The 24,512-nt window shown below is 34.9% G+C and overlaps 3 protein-coding genes across 4 annotated transcripts; 2 read left to right on the forward strand and 1 right to left on the reverse strand.

The window, feature by feature from the left end:
• The first annotated feature begins 1,093 nt into the window (after window positions 1–1,093).
• On the forward strand, window positions 1,094–3,930 carry LOC115450217 (homeobox protein ceh-5). Its single transcript, XM_030178216.2, has 3 exons — window positions 1,094–1,247; window positions 1,658–1,824; window positions 3,252–3,930. The coding sequence occupies exons 1-3, from the start codon at window positions 1,094–1,096 to the stop codon at window positions 3,579–3,581; spliced, it is 651 nt and encodes a 216-aa protein (XP_030034076.2). The 3' UTR covers window positions 3,582–3,930.
• Window positions 3,931–6,054: 2,124 nt separating this feature from the next.
• LOC115450213 (N-alpha-acetyltransferase 40) lies at window positions 6,055–24,139 on the reverse strand. Of its 2 annotated transcripts, none has more exons than XM_030178211.2 (5): window positions 24,033–24,139; window positions 23,674–23,930; window positions 23,147–23,305; window positions 7,872–8,030; window positions 6,055–7,442 (listed from the first exon to the last, which is right to left on the reverse strand). In XM_030178211.2, exons 1-5 carry the CDS (start codon window positions 24,036–24,038, stop codon window positions 7,286–7,288), a joined length of 738 nt encoding a protein of 245 aa, XP_030034071.1. In that variant the 5' UTR covers window positions 24,039–24,139; the 3' UTR covers window positions 6,055–7,285. The 2 variants fall into 2 exon arrangements, with proteins under 2 accessions (XP_030034071.1, XP_030034072.1); XM_030178212.2 differs by having other exon boundaries at window positions 24,029–24,139.
• LOC115450212 (UDP-glucosyltransferase 2) lies at window positions 13,032–21,086 on the forward strand. The gene is made up of 6 exons (XM_030178210.2): window positions 13,032–13,294; window positions 17,472–17,939; window positions 18,116–18,286; window positions 19,460–19,691; window positions 20,204–20,423; window positions 20,640–21,086. The coding sequence occupies exons 1-6, from the start codon at window positions 13,121–13,123 to the stop codon at window positions 20,992–20,994; spliced, it is 1,620 nt and encodes a 539-aa protein (XP_030034070.2). The 5' UTR covers window positions 13,032–13,120; the 3' UTR covers window positions 20,995–21,086.
• Window positions 24,140–24,512: the final 373 nt, after the last annotated feature.

Consider the following 24,512-nt stretch of genomic DNA (forward strand, 5'->3'; position numbering starts at 1 on the left):
CCTATTTAACGAAGTGGATAAATAAAGTATACGTGCGTGTAAACAATAAAATAAAACACGTTCACCAATCACCTACACATATCAAAATAGTATATTGCAAGGCAAAACAACATATTTTAGCAATTCACAAATAGTTGCATTACAAACTTCAGTATTATAGACACGGTATATCAACCTCATTCGATAATTGTTAAATTTTATCTCCATCTATTTGCACAAAATTCAATTGAAAAAGCGTAAAGATTCCATTGGTGAGATAATTGCTTTAGGGATGTAGTTTGTAAACATTTGCAAAAGATATCATTGCGATAGATCTCTTGTAATTGCCATTGTTATTATTTATTGTTGGTCAGGACATGAGTTTTGTGGACACGAAACTTCCTATTATGTTGCAAGTTTAATTATATTATTATACATGCGGTACTTTGAACAAGCCCATTGTATTATAACCATTTTGTCAACAACACTTATGTATCGGCAAATTATTAAATTCATGTAAGTGTACACTGCAAACCTACAAAAAATATTTTGACTAGTAGTACTTATAGATATTAGATCCATAATAGACTTTCTTTCAGATAATATATTTTTTTATTTATTTCAAGTTAATAAATAGAAACAAAAGTCACCTGTAAGTTCTGTTTCATTAGATAGAGAAAGGTCTAAAAAACATAAACAGAATTCATTTTACATGAAAATAAGCAAAGCAAATAATTTTATTCATTACTACATTTACCAAAAATATTTAAATATTAATTTGCATCTTTGTGCAGTATCGCATTACATTCATTAACTTCTGAAACATAATACATTACATTTTAATTTTCTCACATGCCCTTAAAGTAATAACATTCTATTGTGTGAATAGTATCTATTTCCCATTCATGTTGTGGTCCGTATGAATGAGTTTGCGTCACAACACTTTTGGACTCATTGGTGCGTGCTCCCCATTGCTTGCGGTCAATGATAAGATCATCCTATAACGTAAGGGGCGGAGCATTTCGACTCCTCCTATATTGTGGGGTAGTTTTAAGGCTGGCCATCAGTATTATGCGTTTAAACGTTTCGGGGTGTCGTCACGGTTAGTGCAACTATGGATTCCCCCGTGCAATCTACGTCAAAGTGTCTCCGTTCTGATTTCAGTATTGAAAGGATTCTGAGTGACGATTCCGGAAGCAGTAGAGAAAGAACAATTGAAACACCGAGTTGGTTGTGTTGTACACGGTATAGACCGCCGCGAGTTCCACGTTAGTGTTTCTCATAATTTTAAAATGTTTTGTCCACAACTGTGCTTAATATTTGTACTACTTAACTAATACTAATTGTACTGAGTATTAATATTACCTATAGATACTTAATCATTGGCATATTACACAAATGGTTCTTCTACCTAGATATTTTCGAGTCTCCTAATTACAAAACAATAGAATAGAACTCGATCAAATAATAAAATTTAAGCTTGCTACATTTTATTATTCGTGTATCCGAGATGCATAATGTAGCCTAAAGATTCAAGCAAGAGCGAATCGTTGCTCGCCATCTGTTCAGTAAAGTTGTAGACACTGATTACTTAGGGAAGTTACGTTATATGCAGAGTTCATATTAAGTACCTACCTAGAAACTTCTTGGAGATATTAAATTATTTTGAATTTAACAGGATCTGTGAACAGTGGGTGTAAGTCGCGCCGGTCCGGGCGGCACGCGCGGGTGCCTTTCACAGCGGCGCAGGCGTCGGCGCTGGAGGCTGCGTACGCGCGCGCGCCTTACCTCGCACCGCCCGCACTCCGCGCCCTAGCTGCTGCCTTGCAACTACGCGACGACCGGGTAAGTTACCTTCGCAATTATCTTTTTGCCAGAATTACGTTCACAAGGCACACAGTTCGTCCATCAATTCTAATGATAATGGTTCATTTGAGACGGATTTTTAAACCATAAAGAATATATTATATACTAGCTTCCGCTCACAGCTTCGCCCGCGTGGATTTCGGACTTCAAAAATGGAGGAGGTGTTCAATTTGTCGGGATGTTTTTTTAATGTATGGTGGTATGCAGGTGGTCCGATTGTCCGGTCAGGGTCTGATGATGGGATTCAGTATTCACGCGTGATGGCTTATTATTAGCATATCATGTATAACTTTGGGGTTTCTATACCGATGTCTATGATTCTGTTTTGTGGAATATTTAATAATGTTAACCTTTTTAATTAGGGATGACTGAGAGTGTTATAAACGTAAGAGTAGACAAATATAATAAGAAAGCTTCGAACTGCTAAGTTATCGGGAGTTACACGTGTTATTGTGAGTCAACCATAAAAGATAGACATATGCTGTCGTGGGATATTTTTTACATAATTTTAAGGAGAACATTTCCGTCATACATGATTTCTGTGTAGCTTTAACCATTAAGGTAGCACACGCGACGGAAGCTTAAAAATGGAGTAACTTCTCCCGTTTTCCCAACATTTCCCTTCACTGCCCTGCTCCTATTAATTGTAGCGTGATGAAAAGTATACTATAACCAGCACAGGAGTATGACAAATAATTGTACCAAGTTTCGTTAAAATCCGTCGAGTAGTTTTTGTTTCTATAACGGTTATACAGACAGACAGACAAAAAATTTACTAATTGCATTTTTGGCATCAGTATCGATCCCTAATCACCCCCTGATAGTCATTTTGGAAATATATTTCATGTACAGAATTGACCTCTCTACAGATTTATTATAAATATAGATATAGATAAGGCGAACTTTACAACAGTAGGTAACCAGTGTACATAATTATGATGTAGCTCTAAATTATAAGCGAACCCAATACTTTTAGCATTATGTGTTTAGTTTGGCATATGGTTTGGAATTGAAAATAAAATCCGTACACCTAGCCTAAGGTAGAATACGGCGAATAAAGACATGTGAATTTCGACTACTTAATCAAATTCTCTTGTATTTAGATACGTACTATGTTCATTGTACGCAGGCAAAAACATCGTAGACCTGTATTTATCCGCGTAATTTCCAAGGTTAAACAGAGTAATCAACTAGCCTGTGTGCATCCATAGAGTGCGTGCATAATCGCTAAACATTGTCATTGAAGTACAACATAGCGAACAATAAGTAGACTTCATCGCTATAGATCGTAAATATCTAATATGCTAGAGTTTAGATTTTTATTAAGCCTATCTAGGAACCGTCCTCTAATTTTTGGTCCTTCGAGCTAGATTTAAATACATTTAAACTTTTTCTACTAATTTTAGATAAAAATCTGGTTTCAAAATCGTCGTGCACGCGAAAGAAGAGAAAAATATGCGAATATTATTCCGCCGGTTGGCGTTACGCTGCCTCCATCTTCAATGCACAGGGGTTTGATGAACGCGCATATGCCATGGCTGGCACTCGAAAAGGCTGAAGAAAAAAATGTTGATTGTAACATGTACGCTGAAGCACCAGCTCAAATAAGTACAGAATGCCATAATGAAAATGAATCGCCGCAAAAATCGTGTTCCTTTGTGTCTCCTCGTAATTCTGCATCAAGTGAAGAAGATAGACCAGAAAGCCCATTAGATGTCGAGTCATTAGAAGAGTAAATTATTAAATATAGTTTGTAAATTAAAATTATACTGTGATACCTAACTGTGTACTATAATATATAGAAATATATGAATTAAAAGATTGAATATTTTCATTATGTACCTACGAGTTATGTTGCTAAATGTTTAGCAGCCAAAAATGTACTATTTCATATTTCTCAAAGATCGGGTCAATCAATTCTGGTGGTAGGTACCAACGAGATGCTAATAAGTATGTAAATATTCATATTAGTTTTCAAATCGCTGTCAATATTTAACAAACAGGACATATTTTTTCTAAGCGTGTAGCATCAGCGTAATTTCGCTTGAATTATTAAAAATATACTTAAACCTATGATTTATAATTTATTTAGTACCGATATTACCTAAATAGTAAATCTTCTAGTGCTTGCATATTGACCTTTATTATGACGATTATGACATTAACATAATTAACGAGACAGTTTTATGGCAGTGTCGATAAAGTGTAAGTAAATACGTAGTTATCGGCCTACCGGATTCTGCATTAAATAATCCGCGCTGATTAATAATTATTTAAGTATAACAAGATTTAATTCATAATAATTATAATCGCACAGTATAATTATCTTAAATAGATGTAAGTTAGTTACAAAGAGCAATGTATATTATTATAATATTTCATTTTAATTATTTTTTATTAATTATTCCTTGCAGTGCTTAATTTAAGGTTCTTTGTAGTTTTGCAACTGATTATAGTCTTGTCGCTGAGGTGTTTTGACCATCCGATGAGTTTGCTTGACGTTATTTTCTCATCTTAGGTAAATACTAATATTGTCAATGTAAGTTTGAAGAGGCTTAGAGTTTTGGATGCAATTAGGTACCTACAAATATAGACCATGTCTTAGATTACTATTATATACGTATTTTTTTCTGGGAAAACAATACGGGACATTTTTCTAGATAAAGTCTTATTTCAGCGAAGTCGCAAGCAACAACTTGTCTATAATATATATTTATTTTAATAAAGAAGAAATTAATGTTGACAAGAATCTTCAGCGTTAGCTTTTATTATTTTTTGTGGCTCACTTTACATATAGGTAGAGTCGAGTGCATAATTTTCCCTTCTTTTTTTATATTATGGCTGCCACCGTTTATTTATCTGTGATTTTGCCAATTTCGAGTAATAATTGCAGATAAAAAACAAAAAGAGATTATAAAATCAGCTCGCCATTTTGTTAACCTACAGAATCTAAAATTATCTAATTTTCCCTTATAATAATTTCATTCCGGTGAATGAAACTCTTCTCCATTCATTAGTTGACGGTGAGCGTGTCGCAGCATGTGTCACCGAATCAATATAGTTGCCTAATGTGTTTTTACAACGTGACCTGAGTTTATCGTGACACGTCGCGATCGCAACGTCTGGCGTGATACTGTCAACACTATGCCAATCACCTCTTGTTATTTCTATGAGTACAAAAACAAACTCTTTTATATTTTCTTTCTATTAAATACATTTAGGGTTGTCTACGTGTCTTATCCCATGAGGATCGGCGCAAAACAGTTATTCATGCAAGGTTTTTTTTTATTGCCTTAGTAGGCATACGAACAAGCAGTCCGCCTGATGGTAAGTAGCAGCTGCCGCCCGACTAAAGCAATGCTAGAGACAGCCAAGCCGTTGCCTACCGGGTGGTAAGCACTATTTATTCTCTTAAGGTATTGAATCGACGAGCTCTGGCTATAGCACGCATGCGCTACCCGGAGATTTTTACAACTTCTGACTAAATGCTACTCGTCACATAAATGTATAAGCCGACTGAATACAATTCACAGTAACCTATGCTCCGAAATAATTTCTAATAAAATAAGAAGTTACCATCTACAGTAGCCGTTGATGTGAATATATCGTTGACAATAGATTTAATATAGAAAGAAAAATAATTAAATGCTCTAAAAAGAAATAAATAACTTTTAATTGAATCAAACTTTGTTTTATACAATATAGTGAAAAAGCTTGTGCGAAATTTACTTTTGTCAACAGTAACTTACATAATTATTGTATTATCTACACAAGTACCTATGTAGGTAGATATATACATACAAACAACAATAGAAAATCAACGATCTCTCCTACACCGCCGTTGTACTTTTAAATTTTGTAAATCACATTCGTCTTTCGGTATGATAAGTCATGGATACGACCGACGAATGGCGATGTTGATGTTTTGCTACGTGACTAAAATTACAAATTATAATTGGTTTTTCTTTAATAGTATCTAATAACTTTCAGGCAAGAATTATAGTTTAAGCCTACACAGTTCGTATCTATGTTAGCACAGAGTTGATAGTTTAGGTAAGGTTAGATATATCAACCGCAATACTCATGAAGTAAGTAAATAGTAGTAGTAATTTCAGTAATAATTATCTAGCAATTGTCATAAATTTAATACTACATATATTTGGTAACTAAATATATTTTGCAAAGGATTAGGAAATAAATTAAATATAGTTTTGTTCCAACTAGATTTTATTTCATCCTAAATTGCCACTACCTAATTACATTAAAAAAATAAATTAATGATTTTCTTTAGTGACATTTTGTTTTTGTTTTATCGAATAGGTACGTTGGTACCTATATTGATATATACCATATAAGGTACATATACGTACATACAATATAGGTATACATATACCTATGTTGATACACAGGACTTGTATTTAGACAAAATTATTCTAATATTTGTGCCATTACTACTGTAAGGTCTACTAATAATTTCTAATTACAGATATTATAGAAATTAACAAATATCAATTACATTATAATGTATGTAAAAATACTAAAGGTTCATCCACGTACTTGAATGTTATAGAAAACGATAAGTAGTTTAGGATTTCTAAGGAAATAGATTCCAATAAACTTTAACCAAAATCGAACAATTAATTTATCTTTTGCTCTGCTGTATACAGGCTAAACCATTTTTTTTTTACATTGAACGCTAATATGCGTTAAAACCTCAGTTAAAACATTGTTTCCTGTTATTCAAAAATGACACGTGGCAAGTGACGCTGTCCAAAGAGTATGTAATCACTATGCTGCTGAAAGTAAACAATTAATAATGAGGAAAACAAAATAACGAATAAATGCAAATGATAAAGAGTAACATGTGGTACCTATTAAATACGTATTGCAGTAAATATAATGTTTATTTCTAGATTTCTTGTTTGTTTCGCTACTATGTATATCAAGCTCCAAAAATATAAAATGTTTGGAACTCTACTGCATTACAATACCTACGAATTTGGTCTACCTACTCAAAATATAATCCCGAATGGCTTTGTACTACATAAACTAGACTTAACGAGATAAAAACGTATGTGCAATTCATAAAGTTGTAACTATAATTGATGGGAGCTACATTTGTAAGTTTTACCCGCGCAGGTTTTTCACATAACTTTCTTACGCCAACAACTTCATTAGCAAGTATAACGAAGGATACATAAATATATTAAACAATTATTCGCTTACGTACAACTTACGTAAGCAACTTACGTAAATAAAACTTACAAACATAAATCCCGCCTTATCATTACAAGTATTTGGCAGATTGAGCTGCCTACAAGGTAAACCCTTATTTAGCGCTTTGGCTTACACCTATAATTTTAAAACATCAAATAGAATCTATTGTAGCTACGGTGTTTGATTTTGGACAGCTTTATTGATCACACACATATCACGAATGTCACGGTTGATTATTTTCAACAGAAACTGCCCTGACTCCTTCGGTTAAACTTTGTTCCTCTGTTTGAGCATTGCTCACTCCTTCACCAGTCGTCTTGCTTAGGATCTCGTAGTGTGCTGCCTCCTCTTTGGGTGGACTGGTCTCGTCTGTTATGTATCTGATGAATGAAAAAATAATCTAGTTTTTATTTTTTTTTATTTTTCATCGGGGCTCCGGCAAAGTGGCCTCATGGCATCTTATGGTAAGTAAAGAGATGCCCAAAAAAAGCAACATTTTCACGCCATCGGAGCCGCGGCTAAAGCTAGTTGTTAATAAAGTTTATGTATTTTTTTTAAATATATTTTACCCGGGCTATGTCAGATATGTTACCTACTAATGATACAAATTAATATTGAACGAAACAAAAAATAAGTCCGCAAGTTCATTGTTCCAATCGAGAGATATGATCACCAAAAAGGATAAAAACCGTTTCCCTGAATTTCTTTCCAAATTTTCTAAAAGTTTTTCGAGCTCACTTTGCAATAAAATAACCTCAAAAAATAGTTTAGAACATAGAATTATATAAGATACATAAGTGGCCACACACCCGCAAGCTTTGAAGAATGCGGAGGCGGCGGGGTTGTGCGTGAGCACTGTGAGCCGTACGTAGCGCATGCGCGTCGCGTGCGCCAGCTTCTCCAGAACGTTCAGTACGCGCTGACCCAGCCCGCGCCGCCGTCCCTCCGCTTCCACTTGCACTTCGTAACTGCAATAATTGGAAAATAATTGAGAAAATTAATATCGAGGAAAGGTAATCAACTTTATAAGTGGCGATAGCCTAGTATATAGGGGGAGTGGAACGGATTGCCGAGACGAAGGTCCGTAAATTCAAAGCGCCAACCTCTTAAGTTAGTGTGTTTTCTTTGTACATACATATATATAACTTTGTTTATTGCTTACTTTAAGATTAAAGGAAAATATCGTGAGGAAAACTGCATTCCTCAGAAGTTCTCCTTGGAATTTCGAAAGTATGTAAAGCCTGCCAACCCGCATTAGGCCAACGTGGTGGACTAAGGACCTAAACCCTCTCAGTAGTCTAATATTGCTGGCCACGGCCATAGAAAGCATGGGCCTACAGTAGTGGGACAGTATATAAAACGGGCCCGATATTATTAATAGTCATACTAAAGATTAGGCGGTGGTTGTGTAAGAACTAGTATTTTAGGAAAAAAACTAACAAGTACGAATAGTAAGTACTTTCTTCTAAAAGTATGCTCGGTATTTTTATTACAGCAATATCATAATGTATATTTTTTCAACATAATATTAATTTAATTAGTTTTATTATTTTATATTGCTGCACAAATACTATAGCAGAACTATATTATTCTTTGTTAATTTCTTAACGTGGATTTGTATTACTAACGGGCACAAAATCCGATAACTACGAGGCTTGGTACGAGCCAATTTTAACTGCATTAAATCTCGTATTTTTATATCTATCACTATACAGCCGAATGATCGGTGCGTATTATCTAAGAATTAAATCTTCGTGTGACATTCGCGCGGGTCAGTACAAGTACAATGTGACTGTATGTATACGTACTACTATAATGCTTTTGCCGAGGGGGTTAATGAGCTGATAAAACTAATTGGTGACTGCATCTTATTTATTGAAACGCAAATTGTGTAGAATCTCCATGAAGTTTAATCTTTAGTTGCCAGGGCGCCGATGGTGTTATCTCACAATTGCTGCTAGCGAAGAGAAAGTATACATTGAGAAAGATGGGCATTGGCCAGAGTTAACAATCGGGAAACTTTGTGAGTTAAACTCGAACAAATTATAGCGACAAACTCCACAAAGTGGTTATATTGCAATGTCGAAAATTTTAATTAATTTGAAAAGATATAATAATTTTGGCTGATACTTTTTGTTAACAATGTTACTAGTATGGTTTTTTCAAAATAAAATCTGTATAACATATATTGTTAGGTTTCCAAGGGGAAAAGCTCTTCGGGAATTATGGATAAAATTGCATTTTGCAAATGCAATATTTTACGTAGGGACCGTGGAATAAACATCGCATGTTTAGTGTTAATTACCATGGCGATAAGCACTTAGATTCTTATTGTCTTAAATAAATGCAGTTCATTTTAATAAGGACCGTTTAAATATCGACAGCTCCCTACGAAAAGTATCGAATTTTGCAGATTCGATACTATACGTAGGGACCGTCAACATTTTAAAGATTCTTGTGTCATTAAGACGTTGCGTCACTGCGCGCCGGTGTGGAAGTATTATATGGTTTCCACTCTTTTCCCTCTCTTTTGACTGTCTATTTGTTTTTTATTGTATTTTATAATATATTATTTTAAGTTTATTGGTATATGTATATAAATGTTGGTATATATTATAAATAAAACATATTATAATATAAATTTAGGTGACTGAACGTCATCTATATACATTTTGAGTGCAGAGAGAGTCCATTATTTAATTATATATTATATTTATTTTTTATTTATGATATTACTTTTCCCCACTCTTTTATCTATACATAGAATAAAACAAAGTCCCCAAAACCTGTCTGTGTGTGATCGATTTTCACAAAATCTTCTAACCGGATTTTTGTACGGCTTTCACTAAAAGATGGTGCAATTCTTGAGTTACGTTTAGGTTAAGTACATTACGGTTTCATCTCTTGGGTCGAGATTTATGCGGGAAAAGCTTTGTGATACACTGATTTCCACGCGGCCCAATCCGCGAACACAGCTAGTCTGTTATAAAAAAAGGGGCGAAGGTCTACTACGGAGTTCCTTCCTGAGATAACTCCTGGGCGTTTGGTGCTCACACCAAATATACATATGCAGGTATCCGTTCAAGTTGCTAGTCCGGAGGTTTGCCTAGAACGTTCGCTGGATATCCCGATAAAAACAAACTCGAAAAAAAGCCTAATGTGAAATAGGAAATAAAATATACAATCTAAATAAACCCTCATCATTTTATCTTAAATTAAAAATACTACACGCAGTCGGAGAATCAAATCTGCTCAGATGTTGTCATCTAGTAACAAACATCCAAACATCTTTACAATACGCATTTATAATCATTTACAGTAAAATAAATATTTGCATCGATATCGATATGCGATATTATTAAAAACAGCACTTAACTACAATACCAAAATGTGTGTGGAGTTGATGCCATTTTAGGGTAATATTTTGCTTCAGGGCACGTGGCTTTAACTGAGATTCTATACTTTCTTTTATTTAACATATTTTGTCATTAATCTGAAGTAATGCATATGTAGTGGCGATAGCCTAGTTGGGTGTGGAACGGACTGCCAAGACGAATGTCCGCAGGTTCAAATCCCAAGGGTACACACCTCTGACTTTTCTAAAATCATGTGTGTATTCTTTGTGAATTTATCGTTCGCTTTAACGGTGAATGAAAACATCGTGAGGAAACCTGCACATCTGAGAAGTTCTCTATAGGAATTTCGAACGTGTGTGAAGTCTACCAATCCGCACTAGGCCAGCGTGGGGGACTAAGGCCTAATCCCTCTCAGTAGTAGAGGAGGCCCGTGTTCAGCAGTGGGCAAGTATATAATACAGGGCTGATATTATTATTATTATTAATGCATATGGACATAGGAAATCGATTATACAGGGTGTCCCAAAAAATAGTGTCAAGCGGAGGTCCAGAGATAGAGCAGAGCACCCCTTGGGATATCCGAATCACTCCCATGTATGTCCTGCGATTTTTCATAGTTTTCGAGTTATGAATATTTTTCAGAATTTTTAAAAATTTTCGATTTGAACTACTATTAAATTTATTTTTTTTTTAAAGTGGAAGACTTATTCGAGATTTTTTGTTGCAACAATGTTCATTAGTTTTACTTTTTGCTTAAAACACTCAGCTTCGTAACTTTAATGAAAATTATGAAAATAATGGTTTGCTTATCCCCTCGGCCCCTCGGCCCACGTTTACAACCCTTAAACAGCGAGAACGAAACATGCAAAATTAATTGAACTTAAACATAGATATGCCAAATGTTTAACTCATAGCTTTCTTGCAGTCATTTTCGGTTAGTTAACAAATTAAATAACCTTAGGAATGATGAGACGTTAAAAAAAAATTGTAATCTAATGGCAAATTTTAAGAATTTTCCAACTCGCTGTCTTTTAAGGCTGATTTTAGTCAAAGTAGCCCCATGAAGAACTATGTTTTCTTATGAATATGTAAATTGGAATCTGGAGATTTTTTTGACCTACCTTAGACTTACGAAGTCACCTATTTAGATTTTTAAATTTAAAGTAGAAAATTTAAGTCATATTTCATAGAACGTAAGATTTTCACTTTACACTAACATTTTCATAATTTTCATTAAAGTTACGAAGCTGATTGTTTTAAGCAAAAAAGTACAACTAATGAAAATTGAGTTGCAACAAAAAAATAACGAATAAGTCTTCTACTTAAAAAAAATCCATTTAATGAACTCGGGAACTAGGAAAAATCGCGGAACATACATGGGGGTGATTCGGATACCTCAAGGGGTGCTCTATCTCTGGACCTCCGCTTGACACTATTTTCTGGGACACCCTGTATAAATGAATCCCTGTTTCCCTTGGTTTACGCCATAACTTAAAAATTATTTAATCGATTTCATTCATTTTTTTGTCTGAAATATGACTTTAGTTCCCAAAATGTTGTTGAGTAGAAACTAAACGAAAATCCGCAATTCGAATTAATTATTCATAGCTAAGACAGGACGTCTGTTGGATCGGCTACATACATACATACATAACATCACGCATTTTATCCCCGAAGGGGTATGCAGAGCCGCAACTAGGGCACCCACTTTTCGCCAAGTATGTTCCGTCCCATGATGTGATAGGGGGCGAGCCTATCGCCATATCGGGCACAAATTCCAGACTCCGGGCTGATACTGAGCAGACAAAACCCAAATATCACTTTGCCCGACCCGGGATTCGAACCCAGGACCTCAGAGCGCTATTGTACCGGACGTGCAATACAACTACGCCACCGAGGCAGTCGGCAGGATCGGCTAGTTAGTTAATATTAATTCAATTTATGTATAAAGAAGTTTAAAACTTTCAAGTTGCAGAGTAAATTTTGTAGCCAGAGGTTAGTTTAGTTTTGACATTTCGTGAAAGTTCGAGTCAAGTTTCGTTTATGATGTGCGCCTACATTTTTTAAAGAATATAATGATAACACTGATAATGATTTAAAATATACACATAGATATCTTCTCTTATAAAGTTTATATTTTGTTCAATTATCGTCTGGATCTACGTAGACTAAATATTTTTTTTGGATGTTATGTTTTCCGTATAATTTGGCGTGATGTTTATAAACAGAGATTTTTTTGAATCTGTTTAAACGTCGAGATATTTAATATCGCCAAATAAAATAGGTGGATAAAGTATGACTTACTTTTGACGTATTAGTACGCGTTACAATTTTTATACAGCTACAATATCTTAGCCGTTATCGCAGAATTTAAATATTCTTAACACTGATCTCATCAAACGGTCACGGATTCGATCCCGCACCACTATTCACACATATCACAAAATTCGACACAATCCGTTCCACATCGTTAACACGAGTCGAGGACGGTAGTCCTAGAGTGAAATTAACATATTGGCAGGGCCTCCGTGATAACGACTGAAGAAAGTTTTCATCCGCGCGATCAGTGTAGCCGGGTGGCATGCGACAATGTGCACTTTGCTATCTGACACGGGGCAGGTGACGTCACCGGTTATCTTCGCAAAGGGTGCACGACGGCTGCACGCGAGTGCGCTGCGCAAACGGCATCGAGAAGCAGAGAGATGCGGCTGGTGTGGCTAGTCCTGTGTGTGGCGTGCGTAGGCGCAGCGGACGGCGCGCGCATCCTTGCCGTGCTGCCCACCAACACCAAGAGCCACTACGCTATGTATGGCCGGCTCATCCAAGCGCTAGCCAACAAGCAACACCAACTCACCGTCGTGTCCCATTTCCCAATGGTAAGTTACAATTCAGTGGATAATTGTTGATTGATCATTGCGTTTTCGCTAAAATCTCGTTCGACATTAAAACCTGAATAGATTTTCTAAATGAGTGAACATTTTATACATCCCTAACTTGTATATAATTAAATCATAATATGGGATACTTTGTAGAAAAATATAAGAAGTGACAATTTGATAAAATCCTTGAAAACTCTATTCATAGCTCGGAAACTTTTCTAACTCGTTTTCCACGAAATGTAAAAAATCTTCTGTGAAAACTGAAACTCCATTTTTTTAGAGATATAACACGTGTTGCTATGCAGTATGTTTATAGATATAAGATTTTTTGCACTTTGTTTTGACTTTCCAACTGCAACACGATTACAATAGATAAATTGTGGCTAATATGTGATATATATATCCCATTTAATATGATAGGGCGAATTTAACCTATAACAATTAAATGACATTGTATTATTTGCATATTACTTGGCATAAGTGTAAACCTTGGTGGCAAGGAAACCACGTGTATTATATTAGTGAAATTTATTATTTCACAAATCGTTACAACATCGTCATTGACGCTGTAAGGAATTTATAGGCATAGTAACTTTGAAATTACCATAACTGTATTTCCGTGGGTCATAAAAAAACACTTACAATTTCATAAAAATTCTGTCATATCATATGGACTATTGCAAGTGAAGCTTATGGCAAAAAAAAAATGAAGTTCTGAAACTTGTCCATGTTGAGCCTATTTGTACCTCTAGATGAGAATATATTTGGAGGTTAATTTATAAACTCATAGGCTAATTATTTATGTTAAGTTAGATAGAAGGACTTTTACTGAGTCTATTTTTCAAATCAACCAATTTTATGGTTACAATAAAGTTTTTATGGCTGTGGTTTATGTAGAAAATTTACACATATTTTAAAAAAAATTCAAGTTGGACTTTTTATCAACGTAACCGGAAGTTAATACTCCAGATTCACTTACTCTTCATCTTATTTTAAAAAGGAAAAAGTAGTAACAGGTCTTCAAATCAAAAAATATATTCACCCTCATATCAACTAAGTATAACTACGAAAAAGCTGTTTATGAACGAATTTCAGAACCATACGTGTTCTTCGCTGTCTGCTTCACTTGAAATACCTCATTTTATATATCTGCATATCTATAATCCGGCAGTCATTTCGTAAGATCACACGTGTAAATATAAGGGAGTCCAACTGAACGTCTTCCATACTCCAAGGTGTAAACCAACTTTATGGACTTGTAGTGCCAATGCCAATTGCCCTATGTCCTACGAGATACTTATTATATTCCTCGGTAATGCTTCTACGCTATACATTTAGGGCCTTACTAATACTTGCTGTATACATCTGCCATAGTTCTATAATGTTCTGTCTCGGTTCCTCTGACAGTACATGTCATTTAACATAGCAAGACAAGACACTGAATAATTATTAAAGACGTCCAATGTTTATTAGTAAGGTGGATACAGTAAAACTCGTGAATCTGGATTTTTCAAACTGGCGACATACATTATAATTTTTATACCATTGCATGCGACAAGACTAATGAAGCCATAAGCAATGGAAGATTATGCGATAGAACGCATATTGAATCTAACGGAACTGCGAATTAGTTTTGTATGACACGAGTAGCCTTAATGGACAAAGTTGCAAATTGAACTACATTCCATTATATATGGTTAGTGGAAATTATATATATCATGGGGCTAACACGCGTGCCCACATAATGAAGTGTTGACTATGATACGAATAGACAATTTATGAATTCGATCTGTGTTGCAGGGTACATATTTAAAAACGTTGCGCTTATTGAATGCATTCAATTAGTTTGTACGATATTAAAAGTTGTATTGATACGATGAAATACTACTAAATATTCCAATGATTACTGTTAAGTACTTCTAGAACTACCTGTACATTTGTGTTGTACCATATATCGAGCCGAAAATTCTGACGGTTTCAAACACTTACATAATATTGTGCAATTTCAGTTTTTACATAATATTAATAAATTACATTTGCATACCTGTTTATTGTGCAATCAAAAGTATTATTATCAATCCGTTTTCAAAGAAGGAATAAGTAACTATTTTACAAAGATATTGATCAAGAAAATAAACCATGTGATATAATTCATTATATTATATGTCATTATATGGCGACAATTGTTACGTTTAAACCTTCCCAGCCACGGCATAAAACCCATTTCCATGACCAATCCTAAGGTGTATTTAAACTATTTTTGTCATTAGTTTATTAATTACAACACATGAAGCGGATCTTGATGTAATTTTTATCACGTAATAATTTGTACGAAATGTCACAACAAACATCAATTGTAAACAATTGCATGCGAATTATCATACTCTTTCAATACCTTTGTCATAAATACGTTACTTACACGAATTATTGAATATATATTAACATGATAAGGGAGTCACATTGACATGCATTCAAAAATAAAAGTGAAGAGGTTCATCGTTATAAATCATTGAAGATATCATAGGTGAGGGAAAAATTATAATTATTACACGTATGGATTGAAGACATTATAAATTGTGTAGCTCTATATAAATTTTAATTAGAATGTTGTAAAACGGTTATATGGTTAAAGGATCGTAAAATAATGAAAATATTGCCATATCGTCCATATACCAAGTGACCATTTCTGGCCGGGGATGATATGCTCCCAAAATGTTGTTAGTAAATCGTCTTTTATCCTTACGTAAAAGAACGATTATTAACAAACATTGATCCAACATGTTATCAATAAAACCCTTTATCTTTGTCATTGGATAACCTAAACCAATTTTTATGTTTCAACCTTAACCTGGAGGGTCTTTGAGCATACCGCACACGACAGTCTAACGTTCTGCTAAAGTTCTGTGTTCACTAAGTGGGAGAAGTAATATTTCCATATCAGCTATAACAGTTACATAATGCACCTTTCTGCGCGAGAGCTGTGTGATACCCCCGTTATGGAATTCTGGTAAGATTCTTTGCTATTGTAGCGATATTCTTTAGCTGTCGAATACACCATTAACAGCAATTCAAAGGGGTTATTAAACTAAGAATTTCTGTTGCCAAGCCTAAAGTCGGTAGGCAAGGTGGACACACCTTCGTTATTATAGTTTACAAAGTAGTTAATCTTGCCATTGTTCATAGTTATACTATCCAATCATTATGAAATAAATTTAGGTTTTACTTTATATATTAATCAGTTCTTACGTGCGAGATGTCAATGAACTTGTATCAAATTGTTGAAGGGTGATTACGTAATTCATTGGTGATATTTGCATGTTTTCATGCACAACTATTTTATACCTACACACACTAGTGCGATTAATGGCCAAACAATAAAAAAACACAAACGTGCATACCTATCTCGAAGTCATGATCTTGGTGCGCGTGCGCATTGCGTATTATATTTAATACTTTCTACTATTTCACATTTACTTTTGATTTATTGGGCTGTAAAGCTATATTACTAAGATAATACGTTTAAATTTATCTTTATTCTAAATTTAAGTTATAACAACTGCAAGCGTACGTTGTTAACGATGATTCAAGAGAACTTTGAAAGTATACATATAAGTTACCAGCTGATTTCTTTAAAGTTAGTGCGAATTTAATATACTCGGAAAGCGCTTATTGAGGTTTTTTTTATTACTTGGCTATATCCTAAATGCATATTGAATACACATGTTACATTACGGGTAATGAATACAAATTTATCAGTGTGAAAATCGTGCGACGCGCCCTTTCACCTTCTCTTGTTGGGTTTTATCAGTGCCGTGTCGACGCGATGTCTAACTAAACATTGTAAGCTAAGCTTAATTGATGTGGGGATGTTAGCCGCCTGCCAGACAGTCTCGGCTCTGGCCGTTTGCTCCACTTACACATGTCATTGTATTGATTAGAATGTTACGAGTTATGTTTCGTGTTATATATCGTAATTATATAAACAATCAGTTTTTCACTAAGTACACTTAATACATTACGGTAAATTGCTCAATTGGAAATAAGAAATGAACGCTAGGATCAGTAACCGATTTCGAATATTAGATTCTTATCTTAAACGCATTAAATCATGGCCAATTTAGTATAAAATTGTCCTAATCGCAATTTGCTCTATTTCTAATTTCTATTATTCCAGAAAAATCCACCGCCGAACATCGATCAAATCAGCTTAACGGGGACGATACCAGAAATCACGAACAATTTGTCAAGACAGCAGCACTCGTTGAAACCAGACTTCATCCGAAACTTAGAACAGATCATGAAGGAATGCATCCACGCTTGTGAGATGGTGTCGCATCTTCCAGCGGTCAAGAAGTTGTTTAATTCTACTGCGACCTTTGACTTAGTTATTGTGGAAGTTTTTGGAAGCGATTGTTTTCTACCGGCTGGCAGAAAGTTTAACGCTCCCGTCATAGGATTCCTTTCGAGTGTTCCTTTGCCATGGGTCAATGAGCAGCTTGGTAACCCTGAAGGGACAGCGTATATACCATCCTACATGGTGGGCTACGGACAGCACATGAGCTTGTGGGAGAGATTCTTTAACACGTTCGCTGTGATCACTGCGAAAATGTTGTATGTGTATAAGTCACAAATTCCGTCTCAGGTTAGTAACAGGACTCTATTTGCTGAGTTGCTTTTATGAAGCGCTATGACGTCTAGCGCTTCATAGATTTGATTTTGCTAATGTTCATGGAAAGGCGTGGGCACAAGGCAAGCGACTAGAAAGCGTCATCATACGGACGTGTGAACATAAAAAATGATTTATTTCTTATTTTGCAGTCTATAGCAGATCGGCTGTTTGGACCTGGTGCTAAATTGGATACTCTTGCGAAAGAATATAGTCTAGTCTTATCTAATAGTCATTTTAGTATAAACGAAGTAAGACCACTGGTGCCAGCTTTGGTTGAAGTTGGCGGTTTGCATTTAGACGAAACTCAAACATTGTCACGGGTAAGTAGTTTTATATTGGTTATAGGCAACATTTCTATAGACTTAAATGTATTATTAAACAAGAACAAAATAGGTATAAATATCGGATCAATATGTAAATAATGAACATGTTGTGAAGAAATTGATAATAAAAACCATTCAAACACAATGGAGAGTGAGTAAATAGGCAATTAACCCATATTACATTTGCTTTAGTTGAGAATTTGCTATCAGACCGACCCAGGACCTAAGACCCAACCGCACAGATACTGTCAAATGAATTTGATTGTTATCGCCAAAAGCTCATAATTTGATAATTATTATTTTATAATCGAGTCTTAATGACATGGATGAGTTTATATCAGATAGAATCTTGACATAATATCGCGGGTCAAGAACCTACGCCGTTTATGTCAACAAAACTGAATTTACTTAAATTTGCCAAAATTAAGGTACGTAAACATCAAAACCTATAATTGCCAAAATTGATTACAGTGTAGTAATAATTTTGTCACCAATATTTTATAAGAGAAATAAAACCGTGAAAAATTCCGAATTATAGTAAATTTTTTGGATGTCTAACGTTCGCGTAAACATTATAAATCATAAAGTAACAAAACCTTACAAGAATATTGTTACAGTTGATGTATTTTAAATGTTTGATATATTATTAAATTTATTGAATAAATTCATTGGGATAAAAAAAAAATTCTCGAGATATCTCCTCAACTGATTTGTAAATAAACTTGGCGGAATTAGCCCGTAATTAATATTTTTAATATCAGGAGATAAATATGGCGATAGACTCATCAACAACGCTATAAAATAACAGGTTAATATTAATTCGTATCATTCAATCGTAGCAAAGAACACGAATGTAGTTTGCTAACAGTTGGGGGGATGGCTAGTCGTGAATATATTATTGGCGGTCACCTTATAGGCAGTTCGTATGGCAATAGGAATTGTTACTAATAATTCTAGGTTTTGGTTGCTGTGCCGGCTTAGAACGAATATGACGTTAGGGATTAGGTCCACCGGTCGCCTGATCGTTTCCACCTAGGTCGTAAGGCCGGTGACCCCGACATACCGCGCAGTCACCCTCGTTTGTGGCTAGCAGTTGTAGGTAACGCAATTCCCTTCCGACGACCAAAAAGCGCAAAAATATTTATTCTGATAATATTTTTCCTTTGCCAGGACATGAAAAAACTGCTCGACGCATCAACAGATGGCGTTATCTACTGGAGTTTCGGGTCCATGTCGCGAATTGAGACGATACCCAGTGAAACATTATCGCAAATATTTGAGGTGATATCGGAGATGCCCCAAACGGTGTTCGTAAAGATGAACAGAGGGATGCTGGCGAGGAATCTCACCGTGCCTGATAACATCTACACTATGGACTGGATACCACAGTACGCTACTTTGTGTGAGTGTTTACTATGTGATTACTACATACATTATAACCGGTTAATTGCCATAACAATGTATTAGAGTAGGTATAGTTATGCAGTCCACACGTAAAATTTTAATCGCATTATATTATATACCATGTTTTGATTAAATAATAATTGCTTAGGTTGGTGATTACGATTATCGTAATGTAAAGTAGTATTAGTCATTAACCATATCGATTGTTAGCCAGACCGAGGCGATTTTCTGCAGAACGTAGCGAAACAACTCAACGAAATCATATTGGTCGTTAATTTATTTATGTAGTTTTTTTTTTTATGTTGGTGGTTTTATAAAATACACCTAGACGGGATTAGAGATTTGGCTGATAGCGCTATAAACTTATCTCGCAATACGTCTTGGGATGGATACACAAAAAATATTTATAAATCTATACGCTCGATAGATGGTGCCCTCTGCCTGACGCTTCGAAGCTAAAAGCTTGAGGTTATACAAAGTATTTGGAAAAAATATACTATCTATTTGTAGGTCATCCGAACGTTAGGCTGTTCATCTCCCACGGGGGATTGTTGGGAACACAAGAGGCGGTGGCGTGCGGCGTGCCCATGCTGATGGTGCCGTTGTACGCCGACCAGGCTCTCAATGCGAGAGCCATGGCGGACAGGGGCGTGGCGCAGATACTCAGACTAAAGGACGCCGACAAAAAAATGTGGAGAAGCGCTCTACATGAATTACTTGCTAATCATAAGTGAGTTTCAATATTTACTTATAAAAGAAATTGTGCTTGGCATATTTGAAAATTTTCAATCAAATACATTTTTTATTAAACGTCAACACCTTATATTTAATGTAATATTTCTCCGCCGATAGCATTTATAAATTTTTTTTTGACAACTATTTTGAATCAACTTTGTACGATTCAGATTGGTTAACCATTAATATATTTATTGAATGTTTTTCCCAGATACAAAGAAAACGCATTAAAATTAAGAAGTATATTCCTGGACAGGCCGATGCGTCCGCTAGACGCAGGCGTGTACTGGATCGAATATGTATTAAGACACAAGGGTGCGCATCATCTGAGATCACCTGCGCTAGATCTCTCTCTGCCGCAGTACCTGTTACTCGACGTGATAGGACTCAGCATACTCGCCACGATAACAACCATATACATACTGCACAAACTATTCAGATATCTGTGCACGCGGTGCATCAAATGGTGGCCAAAAGAAAAACTCATGTTCGAAAAAAGACTGTTCAAAAGAAACATCAGTTTCTTCATGTGCATACTGTGGAAGTATAAAGTGAAAACTAACTGACCTCTATGAATGCAATTTAAATAATGTATTATAATGATATAGATGTAAATAATATTGCGTAAGATATTTATAAAATAAATATTACTTGTTAATGCTGCCTTTGATTGCAATATATGAGGAAAATGGGTTTGTTTAAAAAGGGGAATTAATATCATAAGGCCTGTTATATTATGCAATATGATAACTTGTTACATCAGTTAACCCCAGCAACACAGGTCACAACACTTCAGCCTGATTAATATTGCTATTATATAAACATGGCTTTTTTTCAAGGGTGTAAAAACACCTCTATCTATACTTAAATAGTAGGTATGTATAATGTCAACAAATGTACAGTAATTAGAAATATAGAAAATCTTTTATATAGAAATAATATGTGTCACTAGCTTTATTAGGATTACTAGCTTTTGCTCGCGGCTCCGCCCGCGTTATAAAGTTTTTCAGGCTAAAGTTTTCCGTTATAAAAATAGTAGTTTCCCGGGAGCCTATGTTCTTCCCAGGGTCTCAAACTGTCTCCATACCAAATTTCATCTTAATACGTTAGGTAGTTTTTGAGTTTAACACGTTAAGGCAGACAGATGCAGCGGGGGACTTTTGTTATATTATTTAGAACTTTTAAGTGAAACAATCCCGTCATACATCATTGTTGCATAACTTTAACCGTTTACGCAGCGCAGGCAACGGAAGCTCTCAAAACTCATAATTTTCCCCGTTTTTGCAACATGTTTCATTACTGCTCCGCTCCTATTGGTCATAGCATGATGATATATAGCCTATATATAGCACTCCAGGAACAAAGGGCTATCCAACACAAAAAGATTTTTCAGTTCAAACCGGTAGTTCCTGAGATTAGCCATTACTGCTCCGCTCCTATTGGTCATAGCGTGATGATATATAGCTTATAGCGGTCCACAAATAAAGGGCTATCCAACACAAAACGAATTTTTCAGTTGAAACCGGTAGTTCCTGAGATTAGCCATTACTGCTCCGCTCCTATTGGTCATAGCGTGATGATATATAGCTTATAGCGGTCCACAAATAAAGGGCTATCCAACACAAAACGAATTTTTCAGTTGAAACCGGTAGTTCCTGAGATTAGCCATTACTGCTCCGCTCCTATTGGGTATAGCGTGATGATATATAGCCTATAGCACTCCACGAACAAAGGGCTATACAACGCAAAAAGAATTTTTCAGTTTGGACTGGTAGTTCCTGAGATTAGCCATTACTGCCCCGCTCCTATTGGGTATAGCGTGATGATATATAGCCTATAGCACTCCACGAACAAAGGGCTATCCAACACAAAAAGAATTTTTCAGTTTGGACCGGTAGTTCCTGAGATTAGCGCGTTCAAACAAACAAACAAACAAACTCTTCAGCTTTATATAATAGTATAGATAAGAAGCTAGCTTTATAAGAAGGCTAATATATGTAACAAAGTATGTCATAATATATAAGTTAATAAGTTTTAATGTTAGTTAAATTTACTATGACAATTTGAAGTTTCTTTAAAATTAATTAAAACACAATACTCAGTCTACTGTCTGCATTATGCATCAATAGATTAAAAAGAATTGAGATACAACAAAAAATTATATATTTTGTGACATGTATGTATGTGTTGTATGTATAATGATTTTGCTATGATGATGCTTATTAGAGATGAAATGGATGTCCGGTAACTGTCTAGTAGCAGTGGTGATAGTCTAGTTGAAAGTGGAATGGTTTAATTCAAGTATTTAGCTGTATACTAGATAGTTGTGTAATATCCATCTAACATACACACATCACGCATTTATCCCAAAACGCGTATGCATCGGTGCAACCAGGGGGCCCATTTTTCGCCAAGTGTATTCCGTCCCATGACTTCATAGGGAGCGGGCCTATCGCCATATCGGGCACAAATTCCAGACTCCGGGCTGATACTGAGCACAAAAACCCAAACATCACTTTGTACGACCTGGAATTTGAACCCAGGACCTCAGGGTGCTGTTGTAACAGGCATGCAGTACAACTATGCTACTGAGGCAGTAATTCATCTAGACAGTAAATATTATGTTAGTGCTCACAGTATATAATCTAGATTTGGTAAAACTGTTCTATGTTTCATTTGTAATAGTGTGTTAATATAGTTATAATTTTTTTAAATTACCAGTACAATACAGGCTCTCCAAAGTCCATGTCAAATCTGAAGTGGGAGAACGCTAGGGGTGAGCCGTTTTTCTTTTTGGCTATGAGGTACCATGCATGGTCTTCTGTCATTTCTTCAACCTTGCGGTCACGATTCCAACCCCATGCACATGTTTCATATCTGAAAATAAATATAGTTTTTCTTTTTATACAAATAATGATATTGTAAGCTCAGTTATAAATTATAGGATACTGAATTTAAAATAAGTTTTTGTGGTTTATAGCAATGAGAATCATAAGCAACTAAAAAAAAATATGAACTGTCAGACTATTTAACTAAAATAGTATTGAAAGTGTAAAATTATCAGGGAAATTAAGATATAATAGACAATAGTAGCATTTTAGTTTACATGTATTGAGTAATCTTTAATTTATAAATGCAAAATTTGTAAAGTAGTTCGGAAAGTATGTAAGAGTTCTTAATATTATTAAAGCCAAATTTAGCAACTAATAGCCAATTGGTCATAAGAAATATACAATATATCTTACAAAGATTTCATATTCCTCTCTGTAAGGTCTATGGCCCATTTTAGTACATTTTTATCCAGCTCGGTGACTCTCTGTATGTACATATCGACTTCCAAGTCTAGGTTACTGTATACCAGCAGTTCCTTGCAATGCGTCGCTAAATCTTGCAATTTATTCGCGGAATTCACAACAGACATGCCATCTGCTATACGACGTTGTTCTAATTTTCTAGCTTGTCGTTTTTCTTTGTTTTTATTTACTGCAGCAACAGTTTTTTTCTGTAACAGTTTCGGTATATGAACATTTTATAAAATAAAGATTTGTATTTAAAAGTTACGCCTGAAAAATATGAAGAGTGAACAAAGTTGAAAGATACCTACGCCCATTGTGAAACAAAATCTCAATTTTATATAAATTTAACTACTAAATAATACTTTGTTTACGGCGGGAAATAACAAAACACCAAAACAGTGATGGCTGTTTTCGATTGTCATTTTATTTGTCAGGCAATCAATACTCCTCTATGGTGTATTTTATCACTAGAGAGAAATTGGCAACGGCGTCATTGATCGTACAGCCTTTATATTTCGGTATACAAATTGTATCTACTTTCGTTTAATTTAACATGATTCAAATCTTTAAAAAATATTTTAGAAAGAATCAAACACATATAAATACTCTTAAAAATCATCAGGATAAATCTTTTTAAATATATCTCAAATCTTAAGGAATAATCTTAAATATGTCTTTCTGATTATTGTGCATAATATTAATTTTATACAATCATTTATAGTTACATTACATAATAAAAATAATTAATATTTCGAATAGGTACTAAGGAAATACAAACTCCAAAAATC

The sequence above is a fragment of the Manduca sexta genome, chromosome 13, assembly GCF_014839805.1.
Source record: "Manduca sexta isolate Smith_Timp_Sample1 chromosome 13, JHU_Msex_v1.0, whole genome shotgun sequence".
NCBI classification, from domain to species: domain Eukaryota; kingdom Metazoa; phylum Arthropoda; class Insecta; order Lepidoptera; family Sphingidae; genus Manduca; species Manduca sexta.

Bases quoted from the DNA above. Each gene is read 5' to 3' on its own strand.
- LOC115450217 (XM_030178216.2), top strand. From the start codon at position 1,094: ATGGATTCCCCCGTGCAATCTACGTCAAAGTGTCTCCGTTCTGATTTC. The intron at 1,248-1,657 runs GTTAGTGTTTCT...TGAATTTAACAG, and splicing joins TAGACCGCCGCGAGTTCCAC to GATCTGTGAACAGTGGGTGT. The intron at 1,825-3,251 runs GTAAGTTACCTT...TACTAATTTTAG, and splicing joins TGCAACTACGCGACGACCGG to ATAAAAATCTGGTTTCAAAA.
- LOC115450212 (XM_030178210.2), top strand. From the start codon at position 13,121: ATGCGGCTGGTGTGGCTAGTCCTGTGTGTGGCGTGCGTAGGCGCAGCG. The intron at 13,295-17,471 runs GTAAGTTACAAT...CTATTATTCCAG, and splicing joins TCGTGTCCCATTTCCCAATG to AAAAATCCACCGCCGAACAT. The intron at 20,424-20,639 runs GTGAGTTTCAAT...TGTTTTTCCCAG, and splicing joins GAATTACTTGCTAATCATAA to ATACAAAGAAAACGCATTAA.
- LOC115450213 (XM_030178211.2), bottom strand. The intron at 23,306-23,673 runs GTAAGATATATT...ATTTATTTTCAG, and splicing joins GAGAGGAATATGAAATCTTT to ATATGAAACATGTGCATGGG. The intron at 7,443-7,871 runs GTGTGTGGCCAC...TTCATTCATCAG, and splicing joins GCATTCTTCAAAGCTTGCGG to ATACATAACAGACGAGACCA.